The following is a 17,273-nucleotide window of genomic DNA, read 5'->3' as shown; positions in this document are numbered from 1 at the left end:
TATTTGGCCCCTGTTTTTTCTACTTGTGACTTTATGGTTTCTTGGCCATTAGTCAATTAGGCCTAGCTCATGTGCATATTTAAAATACATTTTTCCAAGAAACTTGTAAAACAAAAATGTTACTTTTCATGTACTTTCACTGTGTGAGGTTTGATTGTGATAGGAGTAAAGAAAAAAATAAGCCCATTAGGGTGTATTTTGGGCATATTCGATTAGTATATTGCTCATTTGCATATTCAAATTAATTTTCAAAGAAACTTCTAATACAAAATGTTTTACTTTTCATGTAGACTTTCATTGTGTAAAGTTTTAGAGTAAAGGAAAAAAATTAAGCCTATGCGGGTATATTTTGGGTAGCCTATTGACCCTTTGCACGTGACGTCACGCTCCACTCACGCGAATTATGAACGCCATGACGGACGGCGGAAGAGCTATGCTGTAGATCACATGTGTCAAACTCAAGGCCCAGATGTGGTGCTTAATGGTCTTTAAAAAAAGGTTGTCTTAAAATAGGTCTATGTTGCTTTAAATCGTGCATTGACCATAAACTACATTTCCCACAATGCACGGCGATTATGTTACCCGCGAAGTGACGGCATCCCGCCACTAGATCGCAGTGTCCACATCAGTGTTTAATTAATGCAACAAGTGAGATTGAGAAATATCCCCAAATGATCCCAAAATGTCCAAGAAGCGAAAGATTGATGCAGATGGAAGGCTTTTTCATGAAAGATGGGAAGGCGAATATATGTTTGTGCTTCAAGGAGAAAAAACCGGTATGTCTTGTGTGTTATGAGGCGGTGTCGGTCGTCAAAGAGTACAATCTACGTCGGCATTTTGACACCAAACACGGAGCCAAGTATGCTAAATGTAGCCTTCAAGAAAAACAACAAATTGCGATCGCAACAGAATGTGTTCACAAAAGCCACCACCAAAAACGATGCGGCAGTGAAAGCTAGCTTTATTGTGGCTGAAGAAATCGCTCACGCTTCAAAGTCTTTTTCAGAGGGTGCCTTTTTGAAGCAGTGCATGCTGAAGGTGTGTGAGCAGGTGTGCCCCGACCAGATACAGACTTTCAAAAATGTCAGTTTGTCAAGAAACACCATCGCGGACCGAGTCAAGGAGCTAGCAGGAAACCTGTCAACACAGCTGGCCGAAGAGTCACGTAGTTACACAGCTTTTTAATTAGCTGTTGATGAAAGCACAGACAACACGGACACTGCACAGCTATCCATTTTTAGTAGAGGCGTGAAGTCGGACCTCTCTGTCACCGAGGAGCTCTTGGATGTAGCTGCCATGCATGGGACCACAACGGGACGGGATATTTATGAAGCGGAGGAGAAGTCAGTAAGTAAAACTGGATTGCCCTGGGAAAAGTTGGTGGGATTAACTACAGACGGTGCACCGGCAATGTGTGGAGGAAAAACGGGCCTGGTTGGATTAATGAAGGAGAAAATGAAAAACAGTAACTGTCACACGCCTCTGATAGCTTATCCAATGATAAGAAGCTTTGTGTGGAAAGGTGCTGGGGATGGATAATATAATGACCACAGTAATGAAAACGGTGAACTTCATTCGGGCGCGTGGCCTGAATCACCGCCAGTTCCAGCTGTTCTTGCAGGAGATGGACTCGGAGCACGGAGACCTGCCCTACCATACAGAAGTGCGGTGGCTGAGTAGAAGCAAAATCCTCAGACGATTTTTTGAGCTTAGGGAAGACATTGCTGTTTTCATGCAGAGTAAAGGAAAACCCTTGTCTGAACTGTCAGATCCAAACTGGCTGTGTGATTTTGCTATCCTATGTGACATAACGGAGCATCTCGCCCAACTGAATCAGAAGCTGCAGGGACGAAAACAAGTCATCACGCAGATGTCCGACATGATCACATGTTTCCAGCGGAAACTTGACCTATGGAAGTGCCAAGTGGAACAGGACAATCTTGCCCACTTTTCTGTTTGTCAGAACATCTCGGCCTCAGTTCCTGGTGTTTTTTCATGTGCCAGGTTGGCTACCAAACTGAGCCGGTTAATGAATGAGTTTGATCGGCGCTTCTCTGACTTCAGAGCACAGCACTCTGGCTTTGCCATCTTTACCAGTCCTTTCACCGCCGATGTCAGCAGTGTGCCTCATCACCTTCAGCTGGAGTTAATCGAGCTGCAAAGCGACAGTGGCCTGAGAGCAAAGTTCCAGGATGCTGCAATCGAGGACTTTTACCGTCTACTGCCCCCTGGTGTGATGCCACAGCTTCGACTTCATGCTGCCCGTGTTCTGTCTATGTTTGGGAGCACCTATCTGTGCGAACAGATGTTTTCAGTCATGAATCTAAACAAAACCAAGCACAGATCACGCATCACTGATGACAACATCCACGCTGTTTTACGGATTGCCACAGCACAGGACACACTGGCCAAAGGAAAACGGTGTCAGACATCCGGCCAGAAAACGGATAGGTAAGCATTTTTAAAAACCTAATTAAAATATACGGTAATAACATGTATTTCAACCAAGAATAAGAATAGTTAAACTGAATGCAATTTAATGATTGTGCTTGCATTTTGTTTTGTGTTTGTTGTTTTCAGAACATGATCAATGGATGAGGATGGTGGAGAGGGGATCCACTTGGTGTGTTCAAGGACAGGCAGTATATCCTCAGCTCATAACTCATAGCTGTGAACTGAGACAACCCTTATTTTGTTATTTTCAGTTTATTACATGTACTACTTTATGTGTAGCAATGTATTTGTTGTTTACAGGTTTATGTGTTTATGCAGACAAATGTTTACTCCTGCAGGCTGTGTGCAGCCATTTCTTTTTGTAAAATACTGTCACACGTTCTTAGCAGCTGGTCCGTTGTTATTGTCGTATGTTATTCTGACCCTCTCTACTGTGTCAAAAATGTTTTAAACAAATTTAATGTCATAACTTGTGTTTTGATAATATTTTTCTTTATTTACTTGAATAGTTTGATCGTTGATCAATGGAGTAATGTGGGTCTCAACCTGAAAATTTAAAGGATTATTGTTATAGTAACAGAGCAACAAGCTATGCAAATGCATATGTAATATTTGTAACTTCAATAAGTAATAAATACAGAAAGTTATTTAACAATATGTTACGGAGTAGTTACATTTATTCTACATTATATTTGGTTACATTTATACTGTTTTACAGTTACATCTGGCCCTTTGAGGGCAACCATTATGCTGATGTGGCCCTCGGTGAAAATGAGTTTGACACCCCTGCTGTAGATGGACGGCAAGCTAAACTCATACGCTTTCGTTCGTGTTTGTGTTCTCACATTCACAATCTGCAGAGTAATTCTCACCAACACAAGCATGCAGAGTAATCCTTACCAACACAAGCATGTGTGCAAGCTTTCTGTTTTAAATGAGTGATAAATAAAATTATCCTCAACCAGCTAGCTGCCGTGCAAACAGCTCCAACCCGATGATGACCCACATAACTAGCTAACATCAGTTATTCACTGACCTAGCTACATATCCAAAAAAGAAAGCCGTTCCCTTGATCATTTAACTTAACACACATACAAAAAATATTGGTTAAATTAAAGATGACATGGCACAGAAACTAGCTTCAAAAACAAGTTAATTGCGGGTCTGCGGAGCTCCTACCCCGGCTAGCTGCAGCTAGCTTTGGACTGCTCGCTAGCTGCTGCCCATCGCGTCGTAATATCCACTGGGCAAATCTAAACATAGGCTACACAGCGAATATAATCACAGATAAGAAGATGGCTAGATGTTACAATTGTGTGTGGTTACTACTGATCATAGACACATAGACACAGAAAATTAATGACTGCACTTCCCAGAGTTGGGATGTGTTCAGGCATCCATTAACTAGGAAGTTGCATTGGCACACCCAGTGAACAACGGTATGTGGGTAGCCACGACCGACCATGTCCTCTAAAAATAAGAATAGATGTTAATACAAAATAAACCCTAGATTGATGTCTTATCTTTGCCATTATGAGGTACCTCCCCCCGCCGTTAGCATAGCATCGCGTACCTGTAACCCAGCCAGCTACAAAGAACTGGGAAGCATCCAGACTTTTAAAAGCTTTGAGCACCAGTATATGGGGATACCCCGTTTACCACATAGTGGTACAGATCGTGTGGACTGAAGTCGGGCAGAGTCGGTGATTTAATGAGGTCTGTGAAAACGGAGGGAGGAAGAATTAACGGTTGGTATCCAATCCTGCTATCTCCAACTTCTCAAAATACTGCTCTTTGTGAGCACCTACCAGATGCCCTACCTCGGCACGACAACTTGTTGTTCAATAGAAGAAGCCATATAAAGCCATAAATACAGTTTATTTAGTGTTATGTATTTCAAACTGATTGAAACTATGAAACTTTCCGCTCGTCTACTACTGTTTAGCCTGTGCTTCCGCTGTCCGTCATGGCGCCGTCACGTGGTCGTGTGACGTGTTTGCAAAGGGTCAATATACGATTAGTGTATAGCTCATTTGCATATTCAAATTAATTTTCAAAGAAACTTGTAATACAACAAATGTTACTTTTCATGGATACTTTCATTGTATAAAGTTTTATTTTGATAGGAGTAAAGGAAAAAAATAGCCCCATTGGGGTGTATTGTTGTCTGGCCTTACTGGCACACATCTTTGATTGATGAAAATTAAACATATTTCCTCAACTAGGATTTCTTAGGACTTTTAGTATGTTGTTCTGGACACCTTATAGAAATGATCTATGCTGAAAAAAATTATTTTACAATTAGTTCTATTTTTGGCTCAAAAATGAGTGAAACTTTGCCTGGACTAATGCCGCGTTCTATTTACCTTGGAACTCGGAAGCCGGAGCTGGGAATTACGTCATACCCGAGTTGAATGCGTTCTATTTAAAAGTCGGATTTTCATTGTTTTCATTAACTCTAGCCCGGTTAGTTATTGTTAGCAATACCAGTTGATAACAACGCATTACGCCGTTTTTTGTGCATGCAAACAGCGTAAACACATGTCCACAGATAGAAGTTGAACATGCCTGTGTGAACGACTGATTTAGTGACACAAATAAGACAGAAGTGCTTATAACTTTATGTTACTGCAGCTTTTCACAACTGTTGATACAGGGGGCAGCCATGTTGGATTTTGAACTTGGGCTACTGCAAGGTTGTACGAGTTCCGAGCTCGTAAATTCGAGGTCAGGGGGCGTGTTTACGACTTTGACCTCGTTAAAACCGAGTTGCGAGGTAAATAAAACGCGGCATAATAGTATAAAATCTCAATTTCAAAATCTCAAAAGCAGTATCACCAATATGAGCTAAATTACGTAACTAAATGTCTCTTCTACTGCTTTACTACAACTGTAACTTTAAATTTGATTAAAATACACTAAAAGACAACATTCATAATACTTTTTATAGATATACTCGGGCAGTCTCCATGTTTGGGCCACAAAATCCCTATGCCATGGAAACAACAAGCTTCCAAACACCAATAATTAGTTGCAAATCTCTCAAAATGGTGGCGTGTGTGGTGATTGCTCTGTAGTAGTTTACTTAGCCTTAGTAAATATCCAAATATTCACATTCTTTGATAGTATATTTAATTATTTAACTTAAAAAAAAAAATGCAATAATGTTTTAATACCATAGTTTCTTGTTGGAGAAGATGCATGCTTTGTTTAAACCGAACTAACCAATAGGAAAGGAGCTCTTGTGACTCTTGTGACGTGTCCCTACCAATTGGAATCAACAGTTCTTTCTCCTTGTAACGCGAGGACTTACCTAGCAACAGCAGCTGCACTCTCCGAGTAGCTACTCCTTGAAGCGTAAGCTTAACGCTAACTGTGTGAGAGTTAAATCAATTTCTTCCATTTATTTTAACTACTTTAGAGCAGCTTCAGGAAACATGGTGAGTATGGAATAATGGGAAGTTTTCTTTTTGATTTAACCAGGCTCACAGTCCACATTTTATCAATTAACTAGGCTAAGGCAAGCTATCTCTTTATCGGCATTAACGTTTAACGTTAACTAGCTAACGTTACTTTAACGTTAGCTTTAGCTAGCTTTAACGTTAGTTAGCTAACGAATTAAAAGCCTAAGGTAAGGAGCAGTTGGCAGTTAGCAGTTGGTTTTTATGTTTTATGGCAATGTTACGTTGCAATTTGTGGATTAAGTGTAGTTAAAGTTGTTATCATATTGCTTATGGAAAAGGAAGCGCCAACAGTTACACCTTCTGTCTGTGCCGTGTGCACACTGACCCGTTATAACGTAGGAACGTTAGTTAGTGCCTATTTAAATAGGCCTGGCTGCAACCCTGGGTTTTTTCCAACAATATAATCAGACACTTAATCTGTAATCTGTAGTACTACAATTCAATTCAATTTTAATTATAGTGTCAGAAGTTATCTCAGTACACTTTACTGTTAATAATTTAACCTTACAGAGACCCCCCCCCCCCACTAAGAAGTCATACTTTAGTTTGACACCATTAACTGAAAACATTACAAGATGATATATATTTGTATTTGATAGAACGTTAGCCAAAAAGTGTTGACACAGTAATTATACTTACTGGTTTTGAAAGCTGCATGTGTATGAAACATATGACTACAGCTCTGTCTGGTTTTGGTAGACTAATGTTCATTTTGTCCCTCCACAGATATTCTGTAATATATATCCTCAACATGATTTCGATATGTTTCTGCTTTACAGATATTATATGTAATATTTCTGCATTAAAATGTCTAAAAACGACTATACCTATGTTATATATTTTTTTGTTTATCCCAAATGTTTCCAACAATGTTGGAGACAAATCTGTAATTGTATTCAAATAACACAGACGGTGTCATTTGGCATATAACCTTTGACTCCTCTAGTCTCTTGTCAAAACATGGGAAACGCCAATGTCCATGAGTATTTGTAAAACATACAATGTCAAAGAATTGTAACATTCAGCCTTTTTTTCTGCCACACAGCATAATTTTCTCAATAATTACATGCCACTTTGCAAACCAGTAGACAGTAGAGAACTAATTTATTGATATGATATATAGCAGCTACTATACTATTACAAATATTGTAATGTAAAATCAAAGTAATTACGTGGGAAAACTAAATTACTAAATGTAACATAAATAAAACTTTAAAAGATGAACAGTTACTTTTAAAGCGGCAATGGTGGTTAACAATGAAGACAACAACCTATGATCCCACTCAACTTCACAATGTCATCAAAAGTCTGTGTTTACATCCATGGTTTTTGATTGCGAGACCCCTAGCGGCAGACAATTACATATTGTACTTTTTATTTTTATTTTATTCATGTGTAATCAGCTATTTTTTTGTCTGAATAAACGTGAGTCGAGCATTTCTTATTTCTTTTTTCCCTCCTTCCTTTGAACCTTAGCTTTTGAGGTGTGATGATGATCTCAATCATCTAACGATTTGGTACACGTGAGTGCACCATTTTGTTTTCTTTTCCAGTGTCACATGTCTAAAATAATGCATACAAGTAAATAACCTCTTGTTCTTTTCTGTCCACAGCGTGAGTGTGTGTCAGTGCACGTGGGTCAAGCTGGTGTCCAGATTGGCAATGCTTGCTGGGAGCTTTACTGCCTGGAACATGGGATCCAGCCGGACGGACAGATGCCCAGTGACAAGACTTGCGGAGGAGGAGATGATTCCTTCAACACCTTCTTCAGTGAGACTGGAGCTGGAAAGCACGTCCCCAGGGCTATTTTTGTGGACCTGGAGCCCACTGTCATCGGTAAACTATAATTGAATATTTAGATATATATTTAGACATCTAAGATGCCGCAGACGGTCGACTCGGTGTGTCTGTGCACATTGTTTTGTTTGGTTTTGTGTTTTAACTTAGTTTTTTACGATGGTAGCTTTCTCCAGAGAAGAGCTCTTGAACATCAGGGGAACAACATCAGAGGATTTATTTCCTACTTTTCTTCTCCCGACACTGAACATTTTGGACATTCTAGTCAAAGGTGCACTCACCTTTGCTCACGCAGCGAAACATCGGTCGAGAGGGCGGCCGACTTGGTGTGTCTGTGTGCGTTGTTTTGTTTTGTGTTTTAGCTTTGTTTTTTGCGATGGTACCCGGATCTCTTTCTCCAGAGAAGAGCTCTTGAACATCAGGGGAACAACGCCAGAGGATTTATTTCCTACTTTTCTTCTCCCTACACTGGAAATTTTGGATATTCTAGTCAAAGGTGCGCTCACCTTTGCTCACGCAGCGAAATGTCGGAGGAGAGGGAAACGGGCTGGTGCGTCTCTGCCAGCGAGGATTATGCACACCGTTACCGGGCATATTTCAACGTGCGTTCACTGCCCAACAAACTGGAAGAATTACAACTGCTGTTGGGGAAAAACAGGGACTTTTCTACTGTTTTGTGCTTCACAGAGACGTGGCTCTGTGGATTAATACCGGACTCTGCGCTGCAGCTGGCAGGCTTCCAACTTTACAGAGCGGACAGAGACACGGACCTCTCCGGCAAAACTAAAGGTGGAGGAATCTGTCTCTACATCAACAGCGGTTGGTGCAACGATGTGACAGTGATCCAGCAGCATTGTACTCCTGACCTGGAATCTTTCATCGTCCTTTTTATTCACCCCGTGAGTTCCATTCATTCATTCTGGTCCCGCCGCAGGCCAACGTGCAGGTCGCACAGCGCATGCTCACCAACCAGATACTATGTGTGGAGCGGACCAACCCAGACACCTTAGTAATTGTCCTTGGAGACTTTAACAAAGGAAACCTCACTCATGTACTACCTAAATACAGACAGCATATTAAATGCCCGACCAGAGAGGAGAACATTCTGGATCACTGTTACACCACAGTCAGGGATGCTTATCACGCCGTCCCCTGTGCTGCTCTGGCCCTCTCTGACCACGTCATGGTTCACCTGATCCCCGCCTACAGGCAGAAACTAAAGCTCTGCAAACCTGTAGTGAGGACATCAAGGAAGTGGACCAGTGTAGCTGAGGAGGATCTCCAGACGTGCTTGGACTCTACTGATTGGGACGTGTTCAGGACTGCTACCAACAGTCTGGATGAGTACACAGAGGCTGTGACGTCATACATCAGCTTCTGTGAGGACTGCTGTGTTCCATCATGCACCAGGGTGAGTTTCAACAATGACAAACCCTGGTTCTCAGCCAAACTCGGAAGGCTATGGTTAGATAAGGCAGAGGTGTTCAGGAGCGGGGACAAAGACAAACTTAAAGAAGCAAAGTACAAGTTTAGCAAGGCGGTGAAAGAGGCTAAACAACGGTACTCTGAGAAACTCCAAAAACAGTTCTCAGCGAACGACTCTGCTTCTGTCTGGAGAGGGCTCAAACAGATCACCAACTTCAATCCCACAGTCTCCCACTCCACCAACAACCAACGCCTAGCCAACAACCTTAACGAGTTCTACTGTCGCTTTGATAGACAATGGGTCAGTCCTGTAACCATCCCCCTCAACACCTCCCAACAAAGGGTCTTCCCTGATACCATCCCCCGTGACACCTCTCAACAGCTCCAGCTACAGTGCATCACCTCCACCTCCCCCACCTTAAAGGTCCCCCCCTCCACCTCCACACCCACCTCAGTGACGACTCTCTCCATCAATGAGGAAGACTCCAGGAAAGCTGCTGGACCGGATGTTGTCTCCCCATCCAGCTTGAAGCACTGCGCTGACCAGCTGAAGACATGTCACCTCGCTGAAGACATGTCACGTGCCAGCCTGCTTCAAGTCCTCAACAATCATCCCTGTTCCCAAGAAGCCAAGGACCACAGGACTTAACGACTTCAGACCCGTCGCCCTGACCTCTGTGGTTATGAAGTCCTTTGAGCGCCTTGTGCTTTCACACCTCAAAGACATCACCGACCCCCTCCTGGACCCCCTGCAGTTTGCCTACAGAGCCAATAGGTCTGTAGACGATGCAGTCAACCTGGCCCTACACTACATCCTCCAGCAACCTACGCCAGGATCCTGTTTGTGGACTTTAGCTCTGCCTTTAATACCATCATCCCAGCTCTGCTTCAGGAGAAACTCTCCCAGCTTGGTGTGCCTGACTCCACCTGCAGGTGGATCACTGACTGAGGAAGCAGCATGTGAAGCTGGGGAAAGACATCTCCGACTCACAGACCATCAGCACCGGATCCCTTCAGGGCTGTGTTCTTTCTCCTCTGCTATTCTCCCTGTACACCAACAGCTGCACTTCCAGTCACCAGTCTGTCAAGCTTCTGAAGTTCATGGACGGCACCTCCCTCATCGGATAGGTCAAACCTATTTATCCTATGTACTTAGAACATCCATCCATCCATCTTCGTCCGCTTATCCGGTATCGGGTCGCGGGGGTAGCAGCTCCAGCAGGGGACCCCAAACTTCCCTTTCCCGAGCCACATTAACCAGCTCCGACTGGGGGATCCCGAGGCGTTCCCAGGCCAGGTTGGAGATATAATCCCTCCACCTAGTCCTGGGTCTTCCCCGAGGCCTCCTCCCAGCTGGACGTGCCTGGAACATCTCCCTAGGGAGGCGCCCTTACCAGATGCCCAAACCACCTCAACTGGCTCCTTTTGACGCGAAGGAGCAGCGGCTCTACTCTGAGCTCCTCACGGATAACTGAGCTACTCACCCTATCTCTAAGGGAGACGCCAGCTACCCTCCTGAGGAAACCCATTTCGGCCGCTTGTACCCTGGATCTTGTTCTTTTGGTCATGTCCCAGCCTTCATGACCATAGGTGAGGGTAGGAACAAAAACTGACCGGTAGATTGAGAGCTTTGCCTTCTGGCCAGAATGTAATACCGCACCCGCTGTGCCGATTCTCCGACCAATCTTCCGCTCCATTGTCCCCTCACTCGCGACCCCAAGGTACTTGAACTCCTTCGGGTAAGGACTCATTCCCCTACCTGGAGAAGGCACTCCATCGGTTTCCTGCTGAGAACCATGGCCTCCGATTTAGAGGTGCTGATCCTCATCCCAGCCACTTCACACTCGGCTGCGAACCGATCCAGTGAGTGCTGAAGGTCACAGGCTGATGATGCCATCAGGACCACATCATCTGCAAAAAGCAGCGATGAGATCCCCAGCCCACCGAACTGCAACCCCTCTCCACCCCGACTACGCCTCGATATCCTGTCCATAAATACTACAAACAGGATTGGTGACAAAGCGCAGCCCTGGCGGAGGCCAACTCTCACCTGAAACGAGTCCGACTTACTGCCGAGAACCCGGACACAGCTCTCACTTTGGTCGTACAGAGATTGGATGGCCCTGAGAAGGGACCCCCTCACCCCGTACTCCCGCAGCACCTCCCACAGTATCTCCCGGGGCACCCGGTCATACGCCTTCTCCAGATCCACAAAACACATGTAGACCGGTTGGGCATACTCCCAGGCTCCCTCCAGGATCCTTGCAAGAGTAAAGATCTGGTCCGTTGTTCCACGCCCAGGACGGAATCCGCATTGTTCCTCTTCAACCTGAGGTTCGACTATCGACCGAACCCTCCTTTCCAACACCTTGGAGCAGACTTTACCGGGGAGGCTGAGAAGTGTGATACCCCTGTAATTGGCACACACCTTCTGGTCCCCCTTTTTAAAAAGGGGAACCACTACCCCGGTCTGCCACTCTTTAGGCACCGTCCCAGACTTCCACGCAATGTTGAAGAGGCGTGTCAACCAAGACAACCACTCCACACCCAGAGCTTTAAGCATTTCTGGACGGATCTCATCAATTCCTGGGGCTTTGCCACTGTGGAGTTGTTTAACTACCTCAGCAACCTCCACCAGGGAAATTGACGACAATCCCCCATCATCCTCCAGCTCTGCCTCTACTATAGAGGGCGTATTATTCGGATTTAGGAGTTCCTCAAAGTGCTCCTTCCACCGCCCTATTACCTCCTCAGTTGAGGTCAACAGCGTCCCATCCTTACTGTACACAGCTTGGATGGTTCTCCCGCTTCCCCCTCCTGAGGTGACGAACGGTTTTCCAGAAGCACCTTGGTGCCGACCGAAAGTCCTTCTCCATGTCTTCTCCGAACTTCTCCCAAACCCGCTGCTTTGCCTCTTTCACGGCAGAGGCTGCAGCCCTTCGGGCCCTTCGGTACCTTGCAACTGCCTCCGGAGTCCTCTGGGATAACATATCCTGGAAAGACTCCTTCTTCAGTCGGACGGCTTCCCTGACCACCGGTGTCCACCACGGTGTTCGTGGGTTGCCGCCCCTTGAGGCACCTAAGACCCTAAGACCACAGCTCCTCACCGCAACTTCAGCAATGGAAACTTTGAACATTGTCCACTCGGGTTCAATGCCCCCAGCCTCCACAGGGATGCACGAAAAGCTCCGCCGGAGGTGTGAGTTGAAAGTCTGTCGGACAGGGGCCTCCTCCAGACGTTCCCAATTAACCCGCACTACCCGTTTGGGCTTACCAGGTCTGTCCAGAGTCTTCCCCCACCCCTTGACCTAACTCACCACCAGATGGTGATCGGTTGACAGCTCCGCCCCTCTCTTCACCCGAGCGTCCAAAACATAGGGCCTCAGATCAGATGAAACGATTATAAAATCGATCATTGACCTTTGGCCTAGGGTGCTCTGATACCAAGTACACTTATGAGCATCCCTATGTTCGAACATGGTGTTCGTTATAGACAATCAATGACTAGCACAGAAGTCCAACAACAAACAACCACTCTGGTTTAGATCAGGGAGGCCGTTCCTCCCAATCACGCCTCTCCATGTGTCTCCATCATTGCCCACGTGCGCGTTGAAGTCCCCCAGCAGAACTATGGAGTCCCCCACTGGAGCACCATGCAGGACTCCACTCAAGGTCTCCAAGAAGGCCGAATACTCCTAACTCTTGTTTGGTGCATATGCACAAACAACAGTCTTTCCCACAGTTTTCCCCCCCACAACCTGCAGGCGTAGGGAGGCAACCCTCTCGTCCACCGGGTTAAACTCCAACGTAGCGGCGCTTAGCCGGGGGCTTGTGAGTATCCCCACACCCGCCCGGCACCTCACACCCTGGGCAACTCCGGAGAAGAAAAGAGTCCAACCCCTATCCAGGAGTATGGCTCCAGAACCGAGACTGTGCGTAGAGGTAAGCCCCACCAGATCTAACCGGTAGCGCTCCACCTCCCGCACAAGTTCACGTCCCCAGAGCCAGCATCTGCTGCCCGCGTCTGGTCCGTCGAGGCCCCTGACCTTCACTGCCACCCATGTAGCAGCGCACCCGGCCCCAGCGGTTCCTCCCACAGGTGGTGGGCCCATGGGATGGAGAGATGTCTGCCACGTAGCTTTTTCGGGCTGTGCCCGGCCGGGCTCCGTGGCAAACCCGGCCATCAGACGCTCGCTGACGAGCCCTCCATCTGGGCCTGGCTCCAGACGGGGGCCCCGGGCTTCCTCCGGGCAGGGTCACTCCATCTCTACCTCGATTTGTCATAGGGTTTTTGAACCATTCTTTGTCTGGCCCCTCACCTGAGACCACTTTGCCTTGGGAGACCCTACCAGGAGCACAAAGCTCCAGACAACACAGCCCTCAGGTTCATAGGGACACACAAACCTCTCCACCACGATAAGGTGATGGTTCCCGGAGAGGTTCTTAGAACATTATGTTATTTTATTAGAATATGTTACACTCTAAATACATTAAACAAAAATAAAAATAAAACCCTTCCCTCTCTCCTCCCAAACCCATCCTTACAACCTATTAAATTGAATAATTATTCATTTCTTACTCATTGTAACTTTTATTCTTATATTTGTATAATCTTTATAGTTGTTTATTTATTACCGTTTTTAATTGCTCTTTAATGTTTCGTGTAAAGCACTTTGAATTGCCTTGTTACTGAAAGGTGTTGTAGAAATAAAGTTGCCTTTCCTTACAACCTCAAGTCAGTCATTCACCAGGGCACAGAAACCACTGTTGTGCCTGCTTAGGAAGTGTAACGTCAACAGCACCGCGACCGCTTTCGCCTCGCCATTAATATCATCACAGCAAACACTGTCTGCATGAAGTTTTAAAAAACTAGCCATACTTGAAACCACTTAATCGGCATTTCCGTGACTCACTTGAGTCTGACTTCAACAAAACTGCAGAGCCGATGAAGTTGCACCGTCCGCAGCTATGCGTGTGTGTGCGAGTGTGTTTGTGTCAGAGCTCTGTTCTCTGTCAATTTTCAGAGAGGACAGATAAGCTTGAGCTTACGCGCTCTCAGGTACCGAAATTTCGACGTTTAACGTGTAAAAAAGGGAGCAAATTTACTGGTCGCACATGTGCGACTGGATGTAAAATTCAGTCGCACACTCTCAAATTTTGGTCGCAGTCTGGAGCCCTGTGTACTGTACTGAAATTCAACCTGCCAAAGACAATGATGGTGCACTTCTACACAGCCATCATTGAGTCCATCCTCACATCCTCCATCACCATCTGGTACGCTGCTAGCACAGCCAAGGACAAGGGCAGACTGCAGCGTGTCATTCTGTCAGCTGAGAAGGTGATTGGCTGCAATCTGCCGCCGCTCCAGGACTTGTACGCCACCAGACTCTGAAGCGTGCTGGAAAGATTGTGTCTGACCCCTCCCACCCGGCAACAAACTCTTTGAGCTAATCCCCTCTGGCAGGAGGCTGAGGTCCATCAGGACCAAAACCTCACATCAGAAGGACAGTTTTTTCCCCTCCACCACTAGCCTTATTAACAAGGCCCGGAAACCACCCTGACTCTCTCCACACCCCACCTCTGGCTCTACATGCCACTGTACTTAATCTGCTGTTCTGCTCTTTTTATCTTAATTCTTACTCTCTTATTTTTAATACATTCTGTATATATATATATATATATATATATATATATATATACATATATATATATATATATACATATATTTATACTTATATTGTTTGTTCTGTTTAACCTGTTTGTTTAACTTATTTTAGAGAATGTGTTACCTACAACACCAAAACAAATTTCTTGTATGTGTAAAAAACTTACTTTGCAATAAAGCTTTTCTGATTCTTATTCTGAGATGCCATAGTTATTACCTTATAAAGTAACCTTTATAAACCAATATAAATTACTTGTTTATAAAGTGATTTTTGAATGAATTGTTCTCCTTAGATGAGGTGCGCACTGGGACCTACCGCCAGCTGTTCCACCCTGAGCAGCTGATCACCGGCAAGGAGGATGCTGCCAACAACTACGCCCGCGGACATTACACCATTGGCAAAGAGATCATCGACCTGGTGCTGGACAGGATCCGCAAACTGGTGGGTAACTTGATATCAGGAGGGATCCATTCCCTAATTTTCAAAAATGTCATTAAATGACATGACTGTATCTCATATGTGACCGTTGTCTCTCCCTCTCTGTCCTTAGGCTGACCAGTGCACTGGCCTTCAGGGCTTCCTGGTTTTCCACAGCTTCGGAGGGGGCACCGGCTCTGGTTTCACCTCCCTGCTGATGGAGCGTCTGTCTGTCGACTACGGCAAGAAGTCCAAGCTGGAGTTCTCCGTCTACCCAGCTCCCCAGGTGTCCACGGCTGTGGTGGAGCCCTACAACGCCATCCTGACCACCCACACCACGCTGGAGCACTCTGATTGTGCCTTCATGGTGGACAATGAGGCCATCTACGATATCTGCCGTAGGAACCTCGATATTGAGCGTCCTTCTTACACCAACCTGAACAGGTTAATCAGTCAGATTGTGTCCTCCGTCACTGCCTCCCTTCGTTTCGACGGTGCCCTCAATGTTGATCTGACAGAGTTCCAGACCAACTTGGTGCCATATCCTCGTATCCACTTCCCTTTGGCCACCTATGCCCCTGTCATCTCTGCTGAGAAGGCTTACCATGAGCAGCTTTCAGTGTCCGAAATCACAAATGCCTGCTTTGAACCAGCCAATCAGTTGGTGAAATGTGACCCTCGCCACGGCAAATACATGGCCTGCTGCCTTTTGTATCGTGGTGATGTGGTGCCCAAAGATGTGAATGCTGCTATTGCCACCATCAAGACCAAGCGCTCCATCCAGTTTGTGGACTGGTGCCCCACTGGTTTCAAGGTGGGCATCAACTACCAGCCGCCTACTGTAGTTCCTGGTGGAGACCTGGCCAAGGTCCAGAGGGCTGTGTGCATGCTGAGCAACACCACTGCTATTGCAGAGGCCTGGGCTCGGCTTGACCACAAGTTTGATCTGATGTACGCTAAGCGGGCTTTTGTTCACTGGTATGTGGGTGAGGGTATGGAGGAGGGAGAGTTCTCTGAGGCTAGAGAAGATATGGCAGCTCTAGAGAAAGATTATGAGGAGGTTGGAGTCGACTCTATTGAGGGTGAGGGTGAGGGAGAGGAGGAAGGAGAGGAGTACTAATAAGTAAATCTAAGTTGAAAGTGTCATTCCTGAACAATGTACAGGAGCACAATATCCTATATAATATTGTTTTTAGATGTGTAACCTTGTGTTTGAGTTCCAAATGTATCGCTGTAGTTGTAAAAATGTGCCTTTGTGTACTGGTATGTGGGTGAGGGTATGGAGGAGGAGGGGGTGGGGGGTTTCTGAGGCCAGAGAACATGACAGCTCTGGAGAAGGATTAGAGGAGGTTGGAGCTATTAGTGTGGGAGATGAGGATGATAATGACGGAGAGGAGTATTAAACAGACATGCATTCCTCTGTATTGATCTGATCTGTTCTTAATGTTAAAAAAATAAAGTTTGTTCATTGACTGCACTATTGTTTGCTCTCTTTAATACACTCCTTCCACAGGGAAATGCTCACAATAATCTCTAATTTAAGCCACTGTTAAACGTTATAACATACTTTATTTGCCTAAAATAGGTTGTATATTGTTTTGCTTTGTCACTCAAGATCTAAAACGCTTTGACAATAGAAATGATCTTGCTGCTTAACTCACTTTAATCCCATGGGGACTGTGGTTTTCAACAGATGTTTGAACTCCTGCACCTATGCTAAAATGGGAAACTACCCTACATTTTTTAATTGTTGCAGTATACCATTTGCAGATCTTTCGTTTATTAATTTAAGGTGATTTGTGTTCACGAGAGACGCCCGAGAAGAACCAAGGCCTAAACAGTGGATGAAAATGATCTTGTTATGGAAAAACTCAGGAGCAGCTCAACTCTGTATATGTGAAGAAGACTTCTAGAGTGAGGAGAGTTAGGATTAAGCAGTACAATTTAACCACTGTAGTATCATGTAGTGCCATCCCAACTCTAAAATTCTTCCTGAAGGAGTATTTAAACTTATGCTGGACATACAGGATTTAGAGATGACCAAATAATG

At 45.2% G+C, this 17,273-nt stretch overlaps 1 protein-coding gene and 1 pseudogene across 1 annotated transcript; both read left to right on the top strand.

Moving 5' to 3' along the window:
- The first annotated feature begins 682 nt into the window (after window positions 1-682).
- Window positions 683-2,455, top strand: LOC144532776 (general transcription factor II-I repeat domain-containing protein 2-like; annotated as a pseudogene).
- A 3,343-nt stretch (window positions 2,456-5,798) lies between these two features.
- Window positions 5,799-16,489, top strand: LOC144532768 (tubulin alpha chain-like). The gene is made up of 4 exons (XM_078273704.1): window positions 5,799-5,894; window positions 7,532-7,754; window positions 15,099-15,247; window positions 15,357-16,489. Exons 1-4 carry the CDS (start codon window positions 5,892-5,894, stop codon window positions 16,341-16,343), a joined length of 1,362 nt encoding a protein of 453 aa, XP_078129830.1. The 5' UTR covers window positions 5,799-5,891; the 3' UTR covers window positions 16,344-16,489.
- The last annotated feature ends 784 nt before the right edge of the window (window positions 16,490-17,273 follow it).

This window comes from Sander vitreus, chromosome 17 (genome assembly GCF_031162955.1).
Source record: "Sander vitreus isolate 19-12246 chromosome 17, sanVit1, whole genome shotgun sequence".
Lineage (NCBI taxonomy): Eukaryota > Metazoa > Chordata > Actinopteri > Perciformes > Percidae > Sander > Sander vitreus.
This window is presented reverse-complemented; position numbering and strand designations above follow the sequence as displayed.

Bases quoted from the DNA above. Each gene is read 5' to 3' on its own strand.
- LOC144532768 (XM_078273704.1), top strand. The intron at 7,755-15,098 runs GTAAACTATAAT...TGTTCTCCTTAG, and splicing joins CCTGGAGCCCACTGTCATCG to ATGAGGTGCGCACTGGGACC. The intron at 15,248-15,356 runs GTGGGTAACTTG...CTCTGTCCTTAG, and splicing joins TGGACAGGATCCGCAAACTG to GCTGACCAGTGCACTGGCCT.